This window comes from Aplidium turbinatum, chromosome 3 (assembly GCF_918807975.1).
Source record: "Aplidium turbinatum chromosome 3, kaAplTurb1.1, whole genome shotgun sequence".
Classification (NCBI taxonomy): Eukaryota; Metazoa; Chordata; class Ascidiacea; order Aplousobranchia; family Polyclinidae; genus Aplidium; species Aplidium turbinatum.
In genome coordinates, this window is record NC_137474.1 from 33,835,219 (window position 1) to 33,863,156 (window position 27,938).

Consider the following 27,938-nt stretch of genomic DNA (forward strand, 5'->3'; position numbering starts at 1 on the left):
AAATTATTTTACCTACGAATTTTTAATAGTGCCAATGAGCACAACCTACAAAAAGCACTGTTCAATTCTGAATCTTCGCGCTTTAATTTTAATACAATTTTTTGACATCAATGAATTTAAGGTTAGGAACCCTTAAAACGTTTCTTGGAACCCCCAGGGGTCCAACACTACCTTGACCGATAAGCAACAAAACACAATTTGTTTCTTTTAAAGCATTGATATAACATTTAGATCAAGGCAACAACAAAGCGATGCAAAAACACTTGTGCTTTTGGGTAGGTGAAACACTTGGCTACGCAAAACGAAATGATATGACAAAGTCAGAATGACTATTCATAAACACGCGCAATTGAGAAATGTGTTCTAATACATTCCTTCTATTTAAAAATCTCGGTGAATGCCAAGGTATGCAATCGACGCTCCGAGCATGAACGAGAACCTGAAATCGTCAACTTCTGTCACCAAGACACTATAATTCTGCAAAACTGCCATATATAGTAGGGTGTTTCATTTTTTCACCATTTTTGAAATTCAAAATGCCTGGGGTCCCATCTGGTGGTATTTGGGGTAAAAAGTTTACACCCCAATTTTTTTTCAATTATGACGTTATATTAAGGTGGTCCACGAGGTTTGAAATTTTTGGGCCTCAAAATCTCGAAATTTGGCTGTATCTCCAGAACCACTCATCATAGATCGACAAAATTAGTGTCAAAGTGCGCAGAAGGGTCGGTTTCCTATACCTGATGTAGAGAATATTAAAGTCTATCTGCTTTAGAAAAAAATTTATTTAAAAAAATCTGAATTTCGGTCTATTTTCTCCTGATGAACAAAGATCAGGTGATCAAGATAAAGTTTTTCTGTACTTTTTCACTCTTTTTTTAAAGTTTTTTTGTACTTTTTCACTCTTTTTTTAATTTTCAATGCTGTTTTGAAAATTAAAACAGATTCACACACAAAACCAGTGCTTATTTCAACCACGATTCAAAAAGCGGCTTGCAGGTTTTAGAGATGATATTACAACAACGGTATTAAAATATCAGAACTTTTCTTTCTGGATTCAATGACCACTACGTCAACACACAATTCACAGCTATAGTAAATATCAAGTGTTAGATAAGCATGGGTCAATCGCTACAAAATTGCACGGAAAATAAGTTTAAAAAGAACAAGCTATAATGAACATTTCATCTCAACCACATGTTACCAATATGTAATGACAGTTTGGACTTGCATGTACTCAAATATGCAACATAACAATACAAACGAAAATTCAAAGCTTAGCCTCTCAAATTGTTTGCAAAATATAATCTATACATTTGGAGATTTGTACTATATTTAGTGGCAAAAGATACTGCATCTGATGGAAAAGCACTTGGTGCTGATTATTATTATCCTCATAAACGTATATCTGCAAAATGGCAATACGCTAACTCTTCATTTTGATTTTTGAGTTCAACTCATTTTAAGCTTTCTATGCATACGATAAACCTCATAGGAAATCAAAGAACTAAAAGTTTGATCATTGTAAAACATTGTCAACTTTTCACCTTGAAGAGGATGGAAGTACTGTAATAAATTTCATTTTATGTGGCATTCGACATAATTGCAATCCAGAAAACTCATGGCAGATGTGTTAATGCAAGGTTTTAAGTCATGGAGATCTACATACAGGACACAGGCCTTGCCAACGTGGGAACCTATAATAATGACTAGAGGCCGACGAATACTAAAAATATCGACTTATAGTAGCGATTTTGACTGCTATTAAGGGTACCAGATCGGCCTCCAGTCAAACTTGAAACTTGCACGTTGGCATGGCCTGTGTATGTATCCTCTAGGTCGCCATGGCATAAAACAGTAAAAATAACATTTACTGATGTGTTGACCAAATAAAAAGGTAAAACAAAGTTGTTAATATGAACGTGTTGAGCTGTTGGTTTTGCGAGAGTAAAATATGTTGTAAAGTATGTTGTACAATGAACAAACTGCGTTTAGGAACAGCATAGAAAACAAACGCCTTACTTCACAATTCACATTGCATGTTAGAATATATGTGAATTTCAGCAGTTTAATTCGTTGATGGTGTTCCACCAATTGTGACATTGTTTCCGATGCAAGGTTTGTAATCAGCCAATGCATTGTCCTGGCACCGGCAGATGGCAGCAGAGCATAACCGTACTTCAAAGCAGAAAGTTGCTATAAATGCAACAGCGCACGCAAAAATATGGTAAGCGTAAAAGTAACAGCTGAAAACAAAAAAATCAGAACTGATGAACAACAAGGTTTAAAGTTATGACAAATGAAAAAAAAAACACTTAAAAAGCGTAAAAAACAAATATAAAACTGCGACAGAGATTCGATGCAATTTACACCCAAAGTGCACAAACCTCACTAGTTCCAGATCTCAAGGACCAAGGTATGGAGAAAAACAAAATGGTGGAAAGAAAATACCCAACAAATCAGTTGGTTGTGAAAGCAGAAAACAAGATGCCCTTATGACTAAATACAGTCATATGAACGAGGTCATGATTCAGGATAGCAGTACACGCTCTACAACACTACAGTCTCTTAAGAAGAGCAAGAGAAGTATTAAGGTCACCGATTTCAATTTGTTTGCATATTTATGAAGCAAGTTGTGAAATTTACTGATTGAACCAGGTCATTGTGATTTTGATAGTAAGCAACTCGTAATTAGACGAGTGATTTCTGGAGGCAATTTTAACTCCTGGTTGATGTGTTCGCATACGTATTGAAATAAGCTGCTGAGCAAATTACGTTACTGTGTGTTTAATTCAAATTGTGTTTTGGTCTACGACCGTGTTTTCATATCAAATTTAAGATAGCTCGTTTGTGTTTAGACCTGAATGTGCAACTAAAACTTGGAGTAGAAAGTTAGACTTGGATATGCATAAAACATGTTTGGATGTCTGGTGCTCTGCTTTAAGCTAACAAGATAAAATTGACAAAATTCCATTAAAAAAAAACGGTAAAAGCTTAGTGCATATTAATCTTAATGAAAGTTAATCGGTCGTGTTTCCAACGAGAAACTCGTCCTGTGACGTCACAGAAAATACGTCAGTCGGATTGGAAAGGCAAAGGATGGTGTGAACTAGACAAGTAGATTTTGCAATCAAGCCTTTAAGTAAAAAGTAATACCCCTAGGCACAAGCTTGGCTCAGGATAGGAAAAAGAAACACTAAGTATTTGGAATTCCAGTAACGTTCAAGATCTTCATATTCAACAAAACCCAGAAAAGAAAAGCAGACTTTTACATTGCTTCTACATCTAGTAGTGAAACCATCGACGTTGAAACGATGCAGAAATGACACCGGTGAAAAAGATCGGCCACATTCAACTCAGGTCAAAATCACATCAAGCGTTTGGTTCATTGTCGTTTGACGGTACATGCACTGAACGGGAACGGCCAGATATTTGGAAATTGTTAAGGAGCTCGCCGTTGCTTCCAGAGAGATTGAAGACTTCATCTATTGCAACGTCATCGCACAGTATCTCGTTCTTTTGGTTGTTAATTTGGTTCTGAAATCAAGACGTATATTATTAAAAGCAAAAACTATCTGTGACACCATTTTCTTATACGTTTTTTTCAAGTTTTACATTTTTGAGACAACATTGATAACTCTGATAAAGCTTTGATAGAGAGTTCGCTTTGTTGTACCACAGACATACAAAACTAAGTAACTTTAATGGGTTGAACATATTTTATTGCATATATGTAACGTAAACTATAAAGTAATTCCTGATGAGGACACAAGTACGTATCAAAAACGTTTGAGTTTATTTTAATTATGTCGTATGACTTATGTGTAATAAAATATGTTGAATAGGGTGTTTCATTTTTTCACCATTTTTGAAATTCAAAATGCCTGGGGTCCCATCTGGTGGTATTTGGGGTAAAAAGTTTACACCCCAAATTTTTTTCAATTATGACGTCATATTGAGGTGGTCCACGAGGTTTGAAATTTTTGTACCTCAAAATCTCAAAATTTGGCCATATCTCCGGAACCGCTCATCATAGATCGACAAAATTAGTATCAAAATGCGCAGAAGGGTCGGTTTCCTATACCTGATGTAGAGAATATTAAGGTCTATCTGCTTCAGAAAAAAAGTTATTTCAAAAAATCTGATTTTCAGTCTATTTTCTCCTGATGAACAGAGATCAGGTGATCAAGGTAACAAGTTTTTCTGTATTTTTCCATCTTGGAAGCTGCTATTGCGTGATAATAGTCCTTGTTCGTTTTGCAAGAGATGAAATGGTAATTTGAAGGTATTACTATTATAATATTAATGTAACCGTTGAGTAAGAGGTATGCTGCTCACCTGCTTTAGATTAGCCTAAGTGTCATTATGGCATTAAAGTCAGATATTAGTAAGTCGATGCAAAACTTCAAGGAATTGGAGAGAAATGTGCTTCCCCTGAATCAGATAGTCAGTCACTATTTTTACTTAAGAAAGTAGCCGAAACTAATCCTAAGTTTTTTAAGAAAATACCCCATTTCAAAGATGAACTGCTGAAAGATGTAGTTGGCATATGGAACAAAGCTGGTCTTCCAGTGCTTATCAAACAGAGAAACCTAGCACTTCTGGCATACAATCTGCCAAAGCATCGGCACTACTATGTTTGAAACAGAAAAAAAGAAATGAAGTACCGTAGTTACATGTCTACATAGTAGCGAAAGCGACTCTGATGGTGACATGAATTGGGAAGATGATAAGGAATACGAGCCTCTGAAACCAGCTGTTTGGGGAAAAGTGTACAAGAAAGTACATTCTTTTTCCATACATGATAGAAGTTGTGTACTTGCTGATCGTAGGATAACTGCGGTACGCCAGCAGTCAAATCTTATGAGGTCGGTTCTTGGAAAAGATCAAGTAGCTGCCATGCTGCATCACCTTCGACAGTATACCGCCAACGACGAAAAACGAGAGAAAAATCTCTAATGGAAAGTGAGAACCTTCTCAACTCAGCTTCTGCCATGCAGTTATATTATGATGGGCGCGTTGTCGATAAAATAGATCGATACGTTTTCTTGGGTCAACTTGTTGATGATAATAATGGTTAAATGGTATGGTAATGGTATAAAACACGAAAGTGTGATTGCTGTTAAATCTTTTCCCAAAAGTGTGTCGGTCACTGCAGAACTGATTTTTGGCACCATCATTGAGTAGGCTTGCAGAGTTCACCTATTCCAAGTATATTCAGTCATGGCTGATACGACTGCTCTCAACACAGGAAAAAAGTCCGGAGTCAATACTCGACTGGTCAATTATTTTAATGATGAAGTTGGTCATGATATTCATACCCTTTAATGCATGTTCCACATGAACAAAATATATCTTTCCCATGTCATTTCTTTTGTGGACGACGCCAAGAAGGGTCCCGGAGCAATGCAAGATGGAGCTTTGCTTAACCAGATAGCAAGACTAGACAAGCCCAGTACTGAAACCTTAACACCAACTATTATTACGCAATAACAGCTTCCAAGAGTGGAAAAATACAGAAAAACTTTTATCTTGATCACCTGATCTCTGTTCATCAGAAGAAAATAGACTGAAAATCAGATTTTTTGAAATAACTTTTTTTCTGAAGCAGATAGACCTTAATATTCTCTACATCAGGTATAGAAAACCGACCCTTCTGCGCATTTTGATACTAATTTTGTCGATCTATGATAAGCGGTTCCGGAGATATGGCCAAATTTCGAGATTTTGAGGTACAAAAATTTCAAACCTCGTGGACCACCTCAATATGACGTCATAATTGAAAAAAATTTGGGGTGTAAACTTTTTTCCCCAAATACCACCAGATGGGACCCCAGGCATTTTGAATTTCAAAAATGGTGAAAAAATGAAACACCCTAATGTTGAACCCATTGGAGTTATTTTGTTTTGTATGTCTGTGGAGACTGTGGTACATTAATAACTTTATGATAAAAAAAGTACATTGTTATTATAGAAACTAGAAGAATAGTGACATCAGAAAAACAGTTTCAAAAATTGAATTTTCTTCAATGACGAACGATCTTGTAGCCTACAGAGCGACTAGATTCAAAACTCGGTGCTTCAAACGGAATTGATTCTCAGCCAGAAAATCACACTTTTTACATTGATTCAACGTCTACAGACGTCTACAAAGCCTCTATATACGTCTACATCTACAGACGTTGAATCCATGCAAAAAAAGTTTGATTTGCTGGCTGGGAGCGTTGTAAACATGCAAAAACGTTGCTGTGTTGAAGTAATTTGACAACTGCAACGGCTTAAAAATAAAGGAAATCAGCAGACGACCTTTCCTATGGGTTATTACCAACACCTTGACGTCGTCAATGAGCTATCCGACCAAAACTCATGATTTTTAAAGATATCTAACGTGACGTATACTTTATAAAATTATTTCTTGAGAGCAGACTAGGTTACCACAAGATGATGCAAATGATAACCAGCTGATCAACACCGTGTGGTAGCCTATTCTGTAGTCAACGGAAGAACGTAAGAAATTACTTTATAATTAAATTCCCTATGAACAGTTTTATTCTGTTTTGCCGGACTTTCTTGAGTCGATTTTAAAGCAACATGTCTTGGTTGATAATCATAAAATCGGTTACCAAAAGCTTTATCTAATTATAGGTGTCTGTGTTGTTTCATAAGGTGATAATAACAAAGACTGGGGTTGAAGTGCAATAACGACCTAAAAAGGGAATCCCAAACGTTTAGTTGGAAAGGAGTGGTGAAGAAGATTGTGTCCGATGGAGGGTCAGATGCAGCTGGTTTGAGGTTACAGCGGTGTATCACAAGCCAACGGAAAAAATCCTCCATCAAACGAAAAGATCACCTGCGTTTCAGTGTTCATTGGAGGAGGAGGGTTTAGAGGAGTCGTATTGATGATGACTTCTTGATTCAAACGATAGGAAGGGTCAGGAGAAGCAATGGTAATCGTCTGGAGGTTTCGGATCCGCTCCTCCACGCATCCAGCAGATAATCTCGCTTCCGCATCATGATCCCAACACTCTTCAACTGTGTCCGACAAGGCCTTAAATACCTGGAAAACCAAAACATTTGAAGTAGCCAAATAACATTAGAACCAAAGTTAAAACCAACGCACTCATGCGAGAACATTTAAAAATGAAACGTTCGTCTAGAAACCAGAAACTATGATACAATGTTTAAAACTCTGAAGTCAAAATTAGAGAGACATCCTTGGAAATGATGTCACTTGAATGCTTTAAAACTTATTGTTTTGCTTGTGAACATGAAATTTTTAGACTTTTTTTTATGTTTTACAGATTGAATTGAATTGTAGATGCATCACCAAAACATTCGCAGGTATGGAATTGCGAATTTATGTTTTCGCATAAAAGTGTACTCACAAAACCCTGCGCAACAATCACGTATGCACCAAATACTGAAAACAGACGTGTTTGTGATGTAATAAATGCAATATTTCAAACAAAATCAAAATGTAGATTTCCAATTCGAAAGAAAATGTGATGCGCTTGGAAATATGAACACATTTTCACAATAGTATAAACAAAACTTTAAAAATCGCCTAAACAGATGTCTGAAAAAAATTTCTGAAAAAAAAAAGTTCCACCTACCGCGTGTTGTCGCCATTCGTCCCGGAGATTTGGTCGAATCTTTTTCTCAACAACACAGTCCTGCATTTCGTCCATACTTGGATGTTGGCCTATCTCAAGTTCGTAAGGCATCAAGTAGACGGTTGCTGCACCACCTGTCGAAGAAAAAATAAAAATAAAAAAAAAGTGACAAACAGAACTGCAAATAAACACAGGCCTATTTAGAAGAGTGGTCTCTCTTTCATTGTCGTAGTTGATTGCAAGCATTGACTGCCTCTTGTATAAAAAGTTTCCAAGATTCTTGTTCTTTTGTTGCGTGTATTAGGTGTACGCTGGTGTTGGTTTAAGTAGGTTAATCTTTGTCTGCCCTGGGCATGTTTTCTTTTAAATTTGCCTGAGAGAGAGAGAGGGAGTTGTTCTACTTTTCCTTTTCGCAGCACGTGTCCTAGAAACCTAAGTTGTTGTTTTTCTTCAGTAGATTCTTTGTTTGATTAACTTGATTTAAAACAATTTGGTTGGTTTTTCTGGCAGTCCAGGAAATCCTCTGCAATTTTTGGAATTCCCACAATACAAACCCGTACGTTCTTTTAGTCATTCTATGTTGATTGTCCAGGCTTCTGAATTATATTTAAAATTTGGATAAATGTAACACTTTAATACTCTGTATCAATATTGATTTCATTAGCTGAAAAGCGGCTGTTGCTTGAGCAATACGTATATTAAACTCTTTATTATCTCCGTCCCAGTTTATTGTTGTCCCAAGACATTGAAAACTTTTTACTTGCTTTATAATTTATCCATTGATTTTAATTTGACAAATTGAAATTTCACTTTCTTTTTTCTTTGTGGTTACCATTGTTTCCGTTTTCTTTTCATTCATTTCCATTCCAATACTTTGTTTAACAACTTTTGCAGTTTTACTTAGAAAAGTAGCAAAATATCGAATCAAAAACACAATCGAGCAGATTTTTCGTAAGGTTCTGACAACCCAGCCAGCAAATCAGGTATCAGTACGCTGTGTGTTATCGTTTGCAAACGTTGAATGAATGTAAAAACGATCTGATTTGCTGTCTGGTATGTAAGATGGGACTCTAGCTAGGGCCATTAAACGGGTAGTTATCAAAAACATTGTGTCTGTTTTCAAACCTAAATTATATTTTTTATAGTTTGTGTTTGACGTTAAAGATCAACTTGTTATCGAAAGAGGTCAGTTTGATTTAGATCGAAAGATAATATGAATTGGAAACTTTAATCATGTTCTAGGCTGAAAATTTAATCTAAATTGATGAAGTGATCTGTCATTAAAAATTGCAGTTTTGATGATGGAACAATAACAAGTTTAAAAAAATGGAGTTCTTCAACAAGCAGAAGATTTCTAAAACCAAACGTTCTTGGCTACATATAATACAAACACAAGGTCAGTTTTTACCTCCTCCAAAAAATGACTTTTCATTTGCTCTTCAACACCGAAAGCTCTGTTAGTTTAACGCAACCAAACGTCAGAGACACGAAAAAGGCTATAAGGAACATCATCGTTACCTGGCGCTTCGTAGCAGCGCGTGATGACTTCCCAGACTACCAACGCAAACGCATACATATCGATTCGAAGAAATGCGTCCCGTTGAAAGTTAATGGCGCCCTCCAGTATCTCTGGAGCCATGTAACGTCTCGTGCCGACCTTAAATCGAGTAAGATATACTGTATACACAGTTTAAACATATACATTAGCCTATATACAGTATAATATACATACAATACAGTATATTTCAGTTTTATAACTACATGTTTACAGTTTGAGTTAATATATGTATAATACATAGATAACAGTTTTCTGTTTGAATAAGTTTCTTCTGATGATTCTAATAAGGTGAAACAGGCTGTTAAGGTATTAGTGAGTAGCCTAATAACTGAATTTGATGTAACATATAAAACATGCGACTAAAGGACCTCGCTGTCTTCGTCTCAGCATACTAAGCAGAATGCGTTGCTCCTCAGAGCTTTACAAAGCAGACAGTGTTATAGCAGCCGTATAGAGGCGCAACTGAGTACATTATTAACCGAATTCCTTCCATTGCTCAGTGACAAACACGAATTAAATTCAGTACCATGTTTAAAAAGTTTTTAGTACGACCCGACAGGGTATCGAACCCATGCCTACCGATTCAGGGGCGGACGCACTAACCACTAAGCCACCGAGCCACATACATACATTTATAACATGAAAGTGGCAATGCACGGTAATTTCAGCAGTTTACTTAAACTTCATACAAATGGACACTGTGTGGTGGATTGTGGAGTTAAATTAGGCAAAGTCAGCTTTTCATTTCATGCATAACGATATAAAAATAGCTTGACTTTGCTAGCTGGGAGTAAAATTTCTGACTGCTGTTACCCAGATGGGAAATGTTGCTTTTTACACAGGTTCAACGTCACCAGACTTAGAAATAACCATCAAGACTTGAAGAACACAACTTTTACTATCTGGTGCAGTTTTTCACAAAAACGCGAAATTCCACATTAAAACACCAAAGATGTACTGATGAATTGCGTTGCTTCAATCACGTGATGTACAATCACAGCCCTCTTTTAATGTTTAGTTGTGTGCAAGTAAGTTCAGTTAAAAATCGTGTAAAAATCACAGCCGTTCACGAAAAGGTTCGGTAAATTTTAAAACGCTTTGAATCCATTCAACTTTATTTTATGTTAAAAAGATGTAAATCGTGGAAGTTATTTCACTGCAACTCAAAGTTGTTAAAATGCACGACAGTCATTCTGGCACGTTTTCAACGAAAGACGTGACGCCAGCACAAAGGCACGGGCTACGTCTGTGAAGCCTAGCTCTCAAAAGAAGCAAAAAAATACGGCAAAAAAATTGTATGGCTCAGCTTACATTGAAGGAAGAAGTTCTGCTGAGATGGTAAGAAATCATCAAGACTGGTGTTGACCTTTGTCGGTTACAAAACAATAAAAGAAAAACAAGAAAATGACCAAGCAAATTACCCATATAAGAACAAACTTTAATAGCCTAACGTTCTTTTATCAGCTTTATTTGCGATTGCGCCAGTCGTGAACCGATGACCAGACAGCTCTACTGGTTGTGCGTCATCAAATCATGTTGACTGAGAATAAACGTTGAGAAAAACTTTTCACATTTAAAAATAGTTGCTGACAAGTAATAACCTTTGCAATTGTACTGCTACAAATCAACCTTGTCTGCACTGCGTCGCCTGGTCCAGACGATTTAACTAGTTCACTTTCTGCGGCCTAATAAACTTCCCAGTCAGCAAGCCATCAATGTAAAAAGGAAAAGATTTCCTGGTTTAGTTTATGACATCACACGAAACACTCTTTTGAAAAAAAGATATCTCTTTTCGTAAAACCTTACTAAACTGGTGGTAGTAGTAAACTGCAAAAATCAAACTTGAAACAAGTTATAGAAACTCCATCAAAATCTTCGAGGCAAAGTGCACTGTTCCCAGAGTAATAGAGGTCTGAATTACTTCTGAACTTAATTGCTTAAAAATAGCGTGATAGGGTTTTCTTGCCTAAAATCCTTAATTCTGGTAATAGGTATCAGATATCGTTTCCATGTTTTAATGTTAGGCTCTTGGTTGTGCTTGGCTAAAGTATTCAAAAGCTTTAAAAAACCTACATTTTTATAAAACACGCAGGCAATAGAACTCCAAATTGAGAATAGCCTACTGCAACGATTTCTGCTGGTTACGTTTCTACAGTAGAAACAAGGGTCAAGGAGCTGAACTTGTTTAGAAATATGAAATATCTACTTTGACTCTAAGTTTCATTATGAGCCTTTCATTCCATTGAAAGTTCCTCATTCGCTACGTCAGAATAGAGTATGCAAAATGTAAAGTAATTGTTTTAATAGCCTATGCAGTAAGTCAAGAAACAGCACTTAGAAATTTAATCAGTGTGGTAAATACGATCAACAGATTTATAGTGAAGACAACAACCGGTCAACTACGATTTCATATTTTGTTTTCAATAGAAATCGATGTTTACAACTAAAAGTTGTCAGGCAAACAAAACGTACTTGTCCGTGTGTGTCGCCCATGTTTTCTCCGGGAATGAACTTAACAGCCAATCCAAAATCAGCAATGACAGCCGTCTTCTGGGCGGTCACCAAGACGTTTTTGCTTTTGAAATCGCGATGTGCTATGGCCGGCTTATAGCCAGTTTGTGCATATCTACAAAACATATGATCCAGCTTAATTTGCATAAAAATGGTAAGCTTAATCAACTGAATACGATAGACAAATTAGACATATACAGTAATTGATAACAACTTGATGAAGATTAAATTGCATATTTCAAAAACAATACATAAAATAAAAAGATAACTACATAAATTCGAACGTTTTCGGCAAAACTTTCTGCCCTCGTCAGGAAAGTAACTTAATTCATCTAAACAAAACAACAGACATTCGTGAAATGATGTTAATAATAAATGACTAAAATTACAATCTGCACTGAGCTACGTATAAACACAAGTGAAGAACAAACACAAAAGGTGTTATAATTCTGTTATAAACTATGCGGGAGTGTGGTCACAAGACAAGATAGGCTAGCGAGCGGTAACAACGTTAAGGCAATTAAGGAAAACTACTGAACAACATGAAACAAACGTAATTTAGTACAAATCTAACAAGAAAGATGCCCCTCCAGCGAATAATTGCTTGTGAGCTTAGGGTTGTGCTGCTTTATTTGGAGTGCCTCGTGCATTTTAGTTTTAAACTCTGATTGAAGGTTTCGAATTATTTTGAATGAATCTAATGTAAATTTGATGTTACTACAAACACTGCAGTTATACTCATAAATGTGGTCTTTGACTGCACTGTGTTTGTTAACTTGTTAAATTCAGGTGTTCCATTGCTCTTGTAACTAAGTGCCTTGTGGCCATATCTATGTATGTCATGTTCGACTGTTCGTGTCACAAGAACAAGTGAATTTATAGACAATGTTGGAACGAAGAGACTGGGGAACGGGAATTTAGTTTAGATCTTCATCAAAATGAAATACATGCAATTTGTTTTCATGGAACAAAGCAACACGTTTTTTATTCTGACTCTTGGGGATGCGTACTGCCATGGAGCGAGAAACGTCGGTGAAGCGACGAAAACAACTCGATCTATGGCAGTACGCAGTACGCATCCTCAAGGTCGGAGCACGACAGCCATGCTTTATCAACCAAGCCGAGATATTAACATTTGCACAAAAGTAACGAATTTGTTACAAATTTTAACCAAGCAAAGTTTAACATTTCAATGATTTCCGGTTATCTAGCCTTGCTTTAATCGTGTACACTCTGTTCTGAGGTTATTGAGTAACTATCACACTTTGAAAGTGACTAATGATTTCATGTGAACGTGAAGTATACTTCTCGTAATAGAAGCAAGTTGATTATAAAACTTTAGCAACGTTTGCTTTTTCCAGTGTTGACTGAATAATAAAATCACAAAAGTTTAGGCTTACACATAAATCAATAATTTCAGTCTGATGTTATCCACTCTTACAATGACAATGTCCAAACTTAAGGTTGTTTTTTCACAGAGATTTACTTAATCCCAAGCGTAGGATCAAACGAAAATCAAAAAAATGAAAAGCTGAATATTTTCTGACGATATTTGAGCGGGAAAAATTCCAGTTTGTGTGTTTGTGAAATGCATAACGTGCAATAATAAGTTTAATAACTATTGACATGTTGACAACACGACTTTAAATTATTCATACCTGCAGGCGACATCTTCATGTAAGAAAGCAAGGCCGTTCGCCATTGTTTGTATGATACCAAGAACTTCCGTAAGAGATAGTGTTCGAACTTTCAAATAGTCGGCTAAAGAACCCTAAATGGGAGTAAACAGAGCAACCAATTAGGAAGAATACAATGAAATTAATATACTAACAAATTGGGTATATAATGAAATACATGTTGTTTAAATTCGACTTCAAAGAACATGAGAAATAAAAAAAAATGCAAAGAACACAAGCTGAACCACTTTTGGCTGTTTCAGCATTTCTTGCAAAATAAAACTTTGAAATACTGGCTTGTTTATTCCATATCGATTTTATATTTGACCAGACCAGTGACCACATTATTATTTTTTTACTGATTTTGTGCAACTTTTGAGTAGTGCTTAGATATGAAACGACGCTATAAAAATATAATAAATCCAATCGAAAACTTTCGATAAAAATAATCAAGTTGTACTATGAAACGGCGACTGAAGAAACCTGTGAGCACAAATCACCTACATTTTCATAAAACTCTGTAACCAACCACAGTTCGGATTGAGGACCGACTTCATGGACAGAAGTGGCAATGCAACGAAGTATGTTCGGGTGTTGGCCTACCAACTCAGTGTTGAAAATGTCTTGTTCGTTTTGCCACGATTGTTTGTCCTAGTCAAAATAGTAGGTCAGTTTTCTTGCTTCAGTTTACTTAAAATATCAACTAGCCTTAATTGTCAGTAACAGTATTAACGTTAGCCACAACGACCTTTGTAAAGCTAACATGACACGCAAGCTAAAATCGCTTTGTTTAAAAGAAAATCATAATACAGGAAAGGAATATTGCAAGAATCTTTTTGTAGGAAATCTAACGTGCATGATGATAGGCTATTTCATTGTTTTAAGACAAAATTAATTATCTTCAATTCAATTTATTGTATTTTTCAACCAAATTCCCGACTACTTGAAGTACACAACAACAAAAACCAGAACGTGATGCTGCAGGTGCAAGACTTAAAAGCAAAGGCGTGAAGAAGCTACGAATACAAGAAAATTTTAGCAAGCAAAATTTCCAGCAAATCGACCAAAACCTCTGGACTGTTGTAGGTACCAGAAGTATTAAAACGATCTGTTGCATAATGGAAAACCAAATATATTATACAGTAAATCTGGTTATTAGTACCTGCATGGAAAAAATTTTCACAGCAACATAACGGTTGTGTAGCTGGGCCTTCCACACACAACCGAACCTTCCCCTGGCTTTCACTTCAATCAGTTGAGGAAAGCACATCTCGGACTGGTTGGCTTGCAGCAAGTTGGTGGTTGTCAAACCCAAAGCAGGTGGTTCCTGAGAAGAGTAAAGCAAATTAGCAACTGCCCAGTCGAAAACCAGTCCTTTTTGACATTGCATCAACGTCTGCAGACATTGGGCTAATGGTAAAAATGAAATTCAACCAAATAATCGAAAATAATGTAATGTAAGCAGTTTAGGGGCTAAACAATATATTAGTCTTTATAATTTGCCAACAACTCTAATAAATATTCAGCTGTAGTTCCTCAAATGGCGGACTTTGATGCCAAGTCCACAGCACAATCAAATTGACCAATTGCAGACTTTCCTGGTCAACATGTGGAGATCTACAATCTACATACGTGTACCTTGTACGGTTATTCGCACGCCTTGACCCGTGTACACTGTACAGTGTACAACCTTCAAGGTCTTCGGAATTATTTCATTTTAAGCAAAGTCAGCATGTTGAATAATGAATATGCATCTTCGGGCTGGGAAAGCCTCGTTGGAAGCTTAATACTGGCAGTTAGATATACTTGCAGACGCTTTTAAATACGTTGCAATATTTAAAACTTTGTTTTTCAAAGAATTAACGAGCTGGGGGAATGCGAACTCTTAAACTTTTACATTCCAATAGTGATTATAAATGAAAACTTGTTAAAAATTACATTTTTGGACTTGATTAAATTCAATATATATTATACATTTACATTCACGGACTCTCTTGCATGCACAACAGTTCATGGAACCCGGGTTGAAAATCGCTCATAGGCCATAGCACAACACATAAAATTAGCGATCGCAACACCTTCTCTTCTTAAATTAAGCCAAGTTTTGGTCAAGCTGAGAAAAGCAACAAAAGTGATCGTGATTTTGGGGCATGATACTTCAGTTACAAAAGCGACTGCAGCTAAGTCAAAAAAGGATAATAAATTGAAAATATTGAAGGACACGGTAACATGCCAAAAAGAATTCCAGGAAGGCTGATTCTACATCAACAGAGTCTTGAGTTGCAATGATTTTAGAAGGCACTTTAATTTCTAAATGTACGAAATCCAGAGCGAAGGTCACTCACCCATCCAATATAAGAGTTATCACAAAATCTAACAACTCAATTTCCGAATTTAATATTAGTAATTAGAATTGATTTCCAGCAAAAGTAGAACTTGTTTTCCCGCTTAAGTCACAGTTTTTGAAAGCTTGATAAGGATGTAAATTTAAATTCAGGCACATATTCATGTAGTGAAATTGGTGAAGAAATTCGCTCACAGCTTGACGATGATTCAGTTGTTCAAAGGCTCGCTTTCTCTTACGATACATAAAGTATCCCACTACGATACAGACACATAAAACAATGATTGGCACGAGGGTGGTCAACAGAACAAAGGACATGTCACTTTCGTCTTCTGGAACAATTTCCGGCTTGTCATCTGCAACTGCAAATGAAAATGTTAGATTAGGAAAAGTTTGCTAAATTGATTATGGTTGAAACAGGAAAAACAAATGAGAAATTATTATAATCTTTCAGGTAAGTTTCACAAAAAAAATTGTTGGTCTGTGAGAGTTTGCCTGTTTCGATAGGCACGACGTCACCGCATTTAAAATTGACATTAAATCAACGTAAAAAAGGACTGGATTGCAGGCTGGAATACCATTACCAAATAACGTCTTTGAAGTTGTTTTAAAAAGTTTTACTTAAAAGTAAACAGTATTTCCGGCGCAATGTTGGTAAGCCGTTACACAACCACTGACATACATTCTAAGATATATAATAAGTTAATAACATTGCAAAAGATGGCCAGACCATGAAAACGTGATTCATTTATAGAATATTGAGCAAGCTAATCTGCATGAAATATTAATTAAAACTTTTCTGTAACATAGGAACTACGTCATACTGTATGAACCAAGGCATGGTAGTACATACTATTACTAGTTCTCCTACGAGAAAACTAACTACAGATGTTTTAGACAGAGCCGATATTAAATACGAAGCAAAAACAATCCGGAAACGCAACTATATTAATCTCTCCAAACACAATGCATATCAAAACATTCACGAGTAATTGATTTTTGCTTAAACCTTTCATATTGTAATTTCTGCATATCCTATTTAAGATTACGGTATTCAAAAATAAACTATTTCATGACATTGACAATACACATGACCTACACAAGTACACATGCAGGAGTTTTTTTCAAGTGCATTAATGTTAGCATTTCAAGGAAAAGGTTTCAAAATTAAGTATGAAGTTGATTTCAATACCCTCCCGGCTTCGATACGGTACATTACCCTTCAGTAAAGCCTCCGGAAAATGAGGTCATCTTACAAGAGTGGATTTACATCGTTTCAAGTTAAAGATCAAGAAAGACAGTGGACAACAAGATCACATTGAAAATTATACTTTATAATGAAATATCAAAATTTGCTTGTTTCAATGACCATTTCTAATACTGTACTGTACAGCACCATTTAACCTGTGAAGAATAGGGTGTAACACTTTTTGACTTTTTTTCTTAAATTTGTTTTGGTTAGTAATTTTCTTATGCCAAATGGTCTAACTAAAAAAGTGGCAAAAAAGTTTTTGAAAAATTTTGTCATTTTAGCAAGCCCCACGGCCCGTTTCCATGACAATCGGGCCCAATTTCACAAATTTGGTTTAACTCTAGCTACGAATGTCCCAAAGAGCTAAAATTGGTATCAAAACACTCGGAATAGCCAAGTTTATATATCACTTCAAGAGGAACTATAGGATTCCTAAAGAGAAACTATAGAACTATAGTTTAAATAAGTGGATCTTCACTGAAGATCCACTTATTTAAACTCAGTCTTCAATAAAAAAGTTTTAATGAAATAAGCCATGTCGATTGTCAAAATTTCTTATTCCTTATGCGAGCACGAATGAAGAGATCCCTGTTTTGGATTGTGAAAAAAAACATGCAAAAACAAAACGTTATTCATATGTTCAAAGCCTGGCCAACCGTAGAATGGGGGGTTCAATTATGTGAAATTTTATCTGCAGAATGGAATATCCTATGTTTGTTTATTGTAATAATGTTCACATTTTAGTGTAATTACCACTTTAACACCTGTAATTAGTTAGATTTCCACAAAAGTTTATTATGCGTCTCTCTTGTGGTGTTCGCTTTTTGGCTGAACAGGCTTACTGCAAGTGCTAATGCACATATAGCTGCGTAAACAATAGTAGCTTGGTTATTCAAAACACCTCTTAGCTCCCATTGCACTTAATCTCAAGATGACTTAAAGTGTTTTCATACAATGTTTGTTGTCAAACTTAGTTAGTTCTTTAAAGCTATTTCATAAAATCTTCAAACTTACCTGACCCGCCACCATCCTTTGAATTATCTACTTCTACAGGATACTGGACATTCTTGTTACATAAATCCCCTTTACAACAACACTGAAAATGGATTACTCCTTGGTGAAGGCCACTCCTGCTGGTGCAATCTGAGCTAAAAAAAACAAAAGAAAGCGTTTGAGTAATGGCGTACGTTGAACTACGTATGTTAAAAGACACGTGGAATTAAACATGATTACACCTTGTGGTACAATGATTGTACCAATGAGTCATTCCAGCCCAACTCAACCAACATGAATAAAAGTTCCATGGGCACCATCTCAGATTTTGCTCAAAATTGCACCAAACGTACCTATATGGGAGCAATGAAAAATCTCCAGGTTTCAGATAAAAATTCCAAGCAGCTTAGATTTTATGGCCGTTTAAACTTTGCAGGCCTCATCCACGGCCTACTAGAACACGGCCAAATATGTTGCTATTTGAGGAAATTTCTAAGAGTCTGAATTGTTACAATTATAGCTATGACAAACCTGTGAACTTCCCATTTCCAGAAGTAAGTAAAATAAGCAATATTTGTACCTAGACATATGTTTGGCTTGTTTAACCAGAGATTAGGTATGTATGTTAAGCACAACCTATGCAATAACAATGTAAAATATTTAAGATTTTCCAACTGCAACCTGGAGGTAGTATCGTTTGGTGTGTCGCTTTTGGTGAAATTGCATGTTGCATTCAAAATATGAAGGATTTTTTGTGAATTCTATGTTGTAAGCGGTTCATTTGATGTGCTAATTTAAATTTTAGTTCGTTTTGTTTTCCACCAAGTTTAATTTTGCAAGTAAAATGTGGCTATTGGCAAAAAATCCTGCTATACAAAAAACCTAACGACTGTATGATGAGACTAGTTGGAAAATTTTACATTATTATTGCATAAGTTGTGCTTAACATTCATATCTAATCTCTGGAAAAACAAGCCAAAAATATGTCTAGATGCAAATATTGCTCATTTTACTTACTTTTGGAAATGGGAAGATGATAGGTTTGTCATAGCTATGATTGCAACAATTCAGACTCTTAGAAATTTCCTCAAATAGCAACATATTTGGCCGTGTTCTGGTAGGCCGTGCCTCATCCCTTTTTCGTAACAGTAGACCGCCGCGTTCATTTTCATTGGTTTTTGAAGGCACATATCTTCATTTCTATGCATGCAATATGCCTGAAAATTGGTATTATGGGTATTTTTGGGCTGCTCTTTCAGAATCTGCTGTCATAATTGGACCAGAATGTGTTGATAAAAAGTTACAGGCATCTCAAAACTGGATTTTTGTTGGTCAAAATGTAAATTTTTCACATTTTGACCATCAGCTGTGAGATCCCCTCTTGGCCAACATCACCAAATTTGTGTAATTTAAGCAATAAGCATTGTGTAGAAGCAATAGAAGCAAAATGTCTTGATACAAACAGGAAATAATGGTTTTAGAGGCTACTGAAAATGGTCACCACTTAAAAAATAATTATATATATCATTTATATACATTTTGACCAACAAAAATCAAGTTTTGAGATGCCTGCAACTGTTTATCAACACATCCTAGTCCAATTATGCAGCAGATTCTGAAAGAGCAGCCCAGAAATACCCATAATACCAATTTTCAGGCATATTGCATGCATAGAAATGAAGATATGTGCCTTCAAAAACCATTGAAAATGAACGCGGCGGTCCACTGTTACGAAAAAGGGATGAGGCCCGTATAGTTTAAACGGCCATAAAATCTAAGTTGCTTGGAATTTCCATCTGAAACTTGGGGATTTTTTATTGCTCCCATATAGGTACATTTTGTGCAATTTTGAGCAAAATCTGAGAGGGTACCCATGAAAGCACTGGTTAAGTTGGGCTGGAATGACCCCAATGCAATGGTAAAATAAAACATTGAGGCCCAACTACTATCTGTATACTGTGTATTTTTGTATCATATTTATGAAACAACCATCAGAATCCAAAGTAAAAATATTGTATGTCTTATGTGATAAAAATCTTGTTACACAGTGCAGTGGAAACCTTAAAGCAAACAATAGTAAAATATTTTAACATCCAGTTGGTAATGCATTTCCCCTGAACAGTAAATTGAGTTTCATCTAACTCTAATAAACATTACAAAGCCTATACGGTGACTTCAGTGGTTTTTGTGTAATATCATGAAAGAAAATGCAAATAACTATTATTATCACAGAATTCATAAAAATGAAAAAAAAGCAATATATTACATAGCATGTTGGTCTATGCTAAGTGTCAGCAACCTACAGCCCACAAGTCGAACCTAGCCCACCAAAAAAAAATCATCCGGCCTACAACCCTTTCACAAATTACAGCATTATATGGCCCAGCTAGTGGTATATTACAATCGAATAAGAAAACAAGTGCTTCATTATTTTGGTAGGCCACATCTTTGATTTGCAGCGTTTCTATAAACAAGGAATTCAACATAAAGCATCAACACACAACACATGCTATTTTTTCCGAACTAATGGGTCAAAGGAACCTCAAACTTTATCTACTCAAAAATAGCTTAAAACAGCAAAGTTCTGTGCTTCAAAAGAAAGAAAAACCAAAGAATCAGAAAACTTTTGCAAGCTACAAAGTAGCACAATTAATAGCAAAAAAAAAGAGACCGTTTCTTCATGGCGAATTTGGAAAAATGTATATGATGAATGCTATTGAAACAAGCCATGTATTGAAACCATATATCCTAACAAAAAAACTGTTTTTTAGATATCAGTCTTTCAGCAAAAACAGTAACAAATCAAATAGAAGAGAACAAGAGATGCTTAAGGACATAAAATTTACCAAAAAATATTCTTGAAGATCTACAGTTGCTCTCAATAGTAACAGGTGAGAGCAGCCACCAATGGTGCAGCTTAGCTGGCAGTATTTGTGCATGGAGTAAACAAAGAATTGGATGGTGAAGAATTTATTCAGCTGATTCCTGTAATCCTGTCAAGGATACTACTACTGGAGCCGATATTCTGAAGGCATTACTTCAATACCTTGAAGTATGAGTCTGAATCTATTAAAACTGGTACAAGGACTAAGGAGGCTACGGCCTGCCAAGGCCATGAAAAAGTTTGGTTTTGGCCAGCTGTTAGAAAAAAATTGCCGCCCCTGGTCCGTGCAATTAAATAGATTACTTTGATTTAAGTTTAAAATATATCATAATATGTTGAAGTTTAAAATTGCTATATACAATTTCTATGTTTAATGTTTATTAAACTTAGAAACTTGAGCTCAAAATTATGGGTCTAATTTGTTTTACGCAACCACACTCAAAACAAAGCTTTGGACCATGGTGCAAGACTAGACATCCTACAGTTAGCATTATTAAGGAAATGGAAAGCATTATCATCAAAAGTTTGTAGTAAAACACAGTAAATATTACCGTACCTATTAGAACACCTATCATTTTCACTCCCACAACCTTTGAGTGTCACAACAGCTCTGCCTGCTGTATTCATCCATGTAGCAAAGCAATTCAAAGAAGTAGGGAGACAATCTTTTGTGTAGTTACAAAATCCTTTTTCATCCATGTGCTGAAAATAAAGTCATTTCACTAATAATGTTAAACATAATGAATTGTTGCAATTTGATGAATGTAACAGAAAACTCACAGTTAGAGAAAAGCATATATACATCAATTGCAACGTCAACCATGTGACTAAATATCAACATGATAAATGAAATATGAGAACTTAAAAATCGAAGCCTACCATACTTCAATGAATGTGGATGATGGATTAATGAATGTCATCATCCCCCAGGGATTTATAGTGTAGGGAACGTCAACTCGGCTGAATATCTGACAAGCGGAGTGTAAAAGTGTTGAATTTTTAGAAAAAATATTATTTTGGCATATTTTGAAACTAATCTAAAGCAATTATTTTGTTCATTTATAAAACTATCATATTTTTGGAAAATGTAAATTCTCTTGTGCATAAAACATATTACTTGAAAATTAATTACCGGCTTCAACACTTAAAACATAAAGCTTTTTATTGCTGATTTTAATTTTCTCAAAAATTTTTTTGTTCTTAAATAAATCGTTAGTAATATATATATAATTATATATATAATATTTCTTTAAACCTGCAAGTTTTATTTAAGTTTTGTACATAAATTCAGCGCAGCACAACTACAAACTACTTTAACCGTATCTGTCACTGCTTCCTTTTGGCGGCAAGAGTTACTGGCCGAAACCATCAGGTCTACGTCTCTCTTATTGCTAATTACTCCGTCGGCTTATATCAAATAACACCGGGAAAAAGTATGCCGTTGGTCAAAAGCCTTATCTATCACTTCAATCAATTTATTTCGCAAAATATATTCGTGATTGTGTATTTTAGGTAGAAAAGGTGATAAAGACTCGGTTTTAGACCTATTTTCGCCATTTCTTGGTCAAATTTTTCAGTTGACATTTCATTTTGAAAGTCTTCTTGCATTGAACACAGAATTTCATCAATTTTGTTTTTTCGTTTCTGTGCAAACAGTGTTACATGCACTTTTTGCACTACAAAGCAATTTGCGCAAATAACGAATTACCTTCCTAATTATTGTCTGCCAGCAAAGAATGACTCATATTGCGTCAAAGACCGACTTCCTACCCAGACAGCAAAATCGACGTTGAATCAATGTAAAAAGACGGATTTTGCTGCCTGGAATTTTATCGCCGTTGCGTTAACACAAAATGAAACCGCACGCTAATAGTAAAGTGTCAATCAAGCTATTGAATAAACCCGAAATTTCCCTGCATTTCATAACTGGCTGTGACAAAAGGTTTATTGTGAACTTCACAATTATCCGATACCAACCTATTCGGGATTAAAATTTGGGGCAAGAAAAAAAAGTAAAAGTCAAGAAATCTCAGGTTTCTAGCGTCACTGCTTCTACGTGAAATTGCTGAATTATAGAGGGCGAGACCATAAGGTCTACGCCAGTAACAGATACGGTTAACTCAATCTTGTGCAACTTTAAACTTCAGGCTAGTTTTAAGCGGACAAGCTTTGGGCGACCACTACTCTTTAAAAATGCCAAAAAATAAAAAAAAATTTAATTTGAAAATTATTTGGCAACACTTTTACACTTTGCTTGTCAGATATCCAGCAGAGTTGGTCATCCCTATACTATGAATCCCTGCATCATCCATACTTATAATGGATGATGACATACAAAACCGGTTAGTAGTATCATTCTGTTTGGTTTGATGCAATTATCCGATTAATGCTTTTAACCAATTTGCTCAAGAAAAAATGTTTTGGTAGCTATTGTAAATGGACGTTATTGTTGTGTGCTAACTCTGTTGTAACTTGTAATGGCCAATACAACTGTCAACTGGGTAATATAATGCTACAGCTGTTTATAATTGTGGTTAAATTTGGGAGCGTTCATTAGTGCTGTGTTTAGCTGACGTATGGCTATGCCCCTATGAGTATTGGAAAGCTTAAAAAAAAAACTGATCATATTTTGTCCATTCCTTTGCCTTAACATTGATTGATTGATTGATTTTATTTTGTTGTAGGTAAATATAATACAATAAATACAGCAATAAAAAAGGAATTTCCAGCAACGGGAATAATGCAAAGAGACCATGGGTCTTCGAGTCAAGCAGATACCCCAGATTCTAATAGAAGTTCTAAAATTGCGATAAAAATAATTCAATAACGAAAATTGAGACAAGGTGTTAGAAGATGGTCACAGAGAAATATATTTAGTAGTCTATCGCTAGCATAAAGGTAATATTATACAAAATTAATCGTACTAATATTTGGCGATGAGTGAATATTTGTGTTGTTTTTTAAAAGAATAAAATGACAATTTACGCAAGCTCGTTGGTAAGGAGTTCCAGACTTTCACTCCGGCATATTTAATGCTGCGCTGGAGTCGGGATGAGGCGTATATTAACTACAAACGTAACTAACAAATTTCAATTAAGCAAACATCAGATATTTGAGGCACGAAGTCTAGCACATAGTTACAACATGGGATTGCAGTAGCTTGTTTGTATTTTTGACCGCACACATCTGTTTGGTGACTTTTATGTTCTACACTTTTGAACATCACAGACAATTATATATATATACAAGAAAAATGGGGTATTCTCCTTTTACTCATCAGCAAAGCTATGTCAACTAACTCATTTCCTTTGCTTCTGAACATCTGGCAAAAGACAATTATGCAGTTAATAAATGAAACATGCATATGAGAAGCATATCCTGCTGAAATTATCCGATACATTCCTTCCGGTAGTGGTAAGCTTTTCCTTCTGGTAAGTGGTATACTGTACAGAGTGCACTCAATGGTTTTGAACTTTTAACATTAGGTAAGATTTAGTTTTTGATGCAATAAAACGATTGATATGTTCAAGCAGGATGCAACCTAATTCGTCCTCTGAACACTTTCTTCCCTGATTTCATCTCCTGAATAGATCAAGAGAAAAATAGAACAAAGCCGAAGTCGCTGAATCGGAGTTTCCACAAATATTTAAAAATTTTCCCCTTGAATTAATCATTGAAATTTTGGTACCCGGTCATTTGGTCGACAGACATTTGGTCGACAGTCATTTGGTCGACAGTCATTTGGTCGACAGTCATTTGGTCGACAGTCATTTGGTCGATACTCGATAGACATTTGGTTGACAAGACATTTGGTCGACGGAACATTTGGTCGACAGGACATTTGGTCGACTAGACATTTGGTCGACAGGACGTTAGATCGACAGGACATTCGGTCGACTAGACATTTGGTCGACAGAACAATTCATTTTAGGGTTAACTAACCCTAACCTAACCCCAACCCTAACCAACTCTAACCCAAATGTCCTGTTGACCAAATGTCTTGTCGACCAAATTTTAACATTAGGTAAGATTTAGTTTTTGATGCAATAAAACGATTTGATATGTTTTTATGCAGGATGCAACCTATTTCGCCCCCTGAACACTTTCTCCTCCGATTTCATCTCCTGAATAGATCAAGAGAAAAATAGAACAAAGCTGAAGTCGCTGATCGGAGTTTCCCCAAACATTTAAAAATTTTCCCCTTGAATTATTCATTGAATTTTGGTACCCGGTCATTTGGTCGACAAATGTCTTGTCGACCAAATGTCTTGTCAATCAAACGTCTTGTCGACCAAACGTCTTGTCGACCAAATGTCTGTCAACCAAATGGGTGTCCGACAAAATGTTTGTAAGCAATTGTTCGTAAAACAATTGTTAGTAAAATTAATTCTTTGTAAAACAATTCTTCCAAAAGCATTTTTTCATGCATGCAGTTAAAATTTGATGTATATATACGAAGAAATGCTTTACGAAAAATTGTTTTACGGATTTCATTTTCCGAAAAACAGTTTACGAACAATTGTTTTATGAACAATTGCTTATGAACAATTGCTTAATACAAACAATTGCTTACGAACAATTTGCCTATAACCAACCAAATGACTGTCGACCAAACGACCGGCTACGGAATTTTTATGGGCCATCACAAAATCATTCCAGTGTGGCAGCTCATGATCATTTGTAATGGAGGGGCTACAATCATAATTCGATAACCCTTATCCTAACCCGAAAGTGAGGTTTGGTTTATCAACTATTGCTTCAAAATACTTAGTGTAGTCACTGTTTCGCAACGGCAACTCCAATCAGCGACTTCAGCGCTTCTGTTTTTTTCTCTCAATCTTTTCAAAGGAAAACTTTTGAAATGTTTGCTGCAGCTCCGATCAGCGACTTCGAATCCTTTGCATCTTTTTCTCGATCTTTTTGATCATTATTCAGGATGAAATCAGGGAACAAAGTGTTCATCAGGACAAAGTACTTAACAAATTATAAAAATTGGTTAAAAACTTTTGATACGAACCAATTCACTACAATTATTCGAAGTCGTGGCTTTAAAATAAACTTCACATTTGTATCCAGTGGACTCAATGAAGAGAAGACAACAAGTTGTAAATAGTACTTTAAACAGCATCTTTAATAAAAATTATAAAATGCAACCGTGGTCTGTGTTAACATAGTGAAACAAAGTATTTAATCAATAGCCTATATTGAAGGTACTCAATAACAGTCTACTTTATCTAACCACAGTTTGTACTTTTGCAGCATTCAGTTTCATAGTAAAACATTCCAAAAAGTGTAGATTCAACACCATACGAACCAATAGGGCTGTGATATGGCAAAAAAACTTAAAGACCTGGAGCTACAGTTGGCTTCCTTGCCTTTCATTCCACTTAATATTCAAATAGTGAGTCTCAAACTTTTAAAACATGCTGTATAAGTTATTGAGTGTATTAGCCTTTGCATGGTTGTGATCAGGCAGCTGCAGTGATTGTTTCAGTACCAAACTTCACCGAAATTAAAACAAGGACGTACGGTACCGGTAGTAAACATCTCAATATTCAAAAAGAGGTGAACGACATTGGGACCAGGGTTACCAGATGTAAATTTGGCAAGGGGCCAACTGCACGTTCAAAAAGGGCCAAAAAAGAGCCAACTTCTAAAACAAGGGGCCAAAAATAGGGCCAACTCAATTTTCAAGTACTAAGAAGCAATTTCACTGAATTAGCAACACATTCTTAGCAATATAGCCACATATTTCACCTGTAAACAAAATAATTAAAGTAATACCTTAGTAAATAGTTATATAGCCTACTGTGTACACAAAAATAAGGAAAATCGACAAACATTATTGTTTGAAATAGGAATCAATCAGCCAGTTTAACGTTATTTCCAGAAGTAGCACAGACATTGCAGCACTGAAACATAACATACCATACAGCATGTAAGATCATGCTTCTGGAGAGACACAACAATAACAAATAAACAATTTACAAAAAAAAGGCATGCAGAGAATGTGACCCCAATAAATTCCACCGAGCAAGTTATCTAACAGTTAAATAAATATTTCCTCATTCAATTCACCATCATCCTCCCATTCGAGTTCACAGCATACCGTACACAATGTCTGTGGTAAGTTTTTCTCCAATTACCGTATTATACTAAATTGTATTTCCTACCGCTCTCATATCCTGCTTTCTACTTCTTTGGCATCCTAGTCTTCCTGGATGAAGTCCAACAAACACAATAATAGTAACACTTTGAAAACGGCCAAACAAGGTCCAAAAAAAACCAAAGGGCTAAACTAAAATTTAAGGAACCAACTGGTTTTCAAAAAGGGCTAATAAGCCAACCCAAAATTGGAGAGCTAATTGGCTTTCAAAAGGCCAAATTTCTGAAATTGGCCCCAAAAAGGCCAACCTGGCAATCCTTCAACTCACTAGAAAAAGGTCATGCTGATGTCAGACTCGGTCAGAGCCGCGTATGAAAAGAAAACAGGATGAAAAATCAGAAAGTCAAGAGTTGCCAAAACAATACGTTTTGATTTCCATATTGCTGAAGCTTTACAAAAAAATCTAGGTAAGAGTTCTCAGCCTGCTCAAAAAGAGCCAACGGGCCAACCAAAAATTTGGGGGCCAAACAGCTTCAAAAAGAGCCAGATTTCTGAAAGTTGGCCCCAAACAGGCCAACCTGCCAACCTCGCAAAGGGCAAACGTAGCAAATCTCGCAAACCACAAGGTTGCCAGATGGTATTTTTTTATTGCATTTCTTTTAATTTCTTGACGCTTTATTTATCTGGCGCATTTTTAAAACCCTTTTGAATACCGGTATGTTATTATGTGTTTAGTATTTATGTTCTATATTCATCTATAAAAAATATCAAAATCTCTGCTTTGTTGGTTATGGTTAGTTTTGAAATAAATACGTTTAAAGCAATGCCTTTGCGATCAACATTTGTGAGATATTGAAAGTTAATACCAACGCAATATGTGAAGAAAGGGGCGTTCTTCCCGGCTATCAGCACAAGGCTGAGTACTCACTAGTACAGCCAGTGGCGTAGCCAAGGGGAGGGGTTTGGGTGTTACAACCCCCCCTTTGGCACACGTGTGACGT

At 35.8% G+C, this 27,938-nt stretch overlaps 1 protein-coding gene across 1 annotated transcript; it reads right to left on the minus strand.

Annotated features, from left to right (window-relative positions):
* Nucleotides 1–2,349: 2,349 nt before the first annotated feature.
* LOC145767301 (activin receptor type-2B-like) lies at nucleotides 2,350–25,987 on the minus strand. The gene is made up of 12 exons (XM_082579094.1): nucleotides 25,849–25,987; nucleotides 21,388–21,533; nucleotides 17,969–18,102; nucleotides 15,898–16,064; nucleotides 14,521–14,685; nucleotides 13,863–14,009; nucleotides 13,341–13,453; nucleotides 11,644–11,797; nucleotides 9,132–9,270; nucleotides 7,614–7,747; nucleotides 6,851–7,057; nucleotides 2,350–3,537 (listed from the first exon to the last, which is right to left on the minus strand). Exons 1-12 carry the CDS (start codon nucleotides 25,957–25,959, stop codon nucleotides 3,373–3,375), a joined length of 1,782 nt encoding a protein of 593 aa, XP_082435220.1. The 5' UTR covers nucleotides 25,960–25,987; the 3' UTR covers nucleotides 2,350–3,372.
* Nucleotides 25,988–27,938: the final 1,951 nt, after the last annotated feature.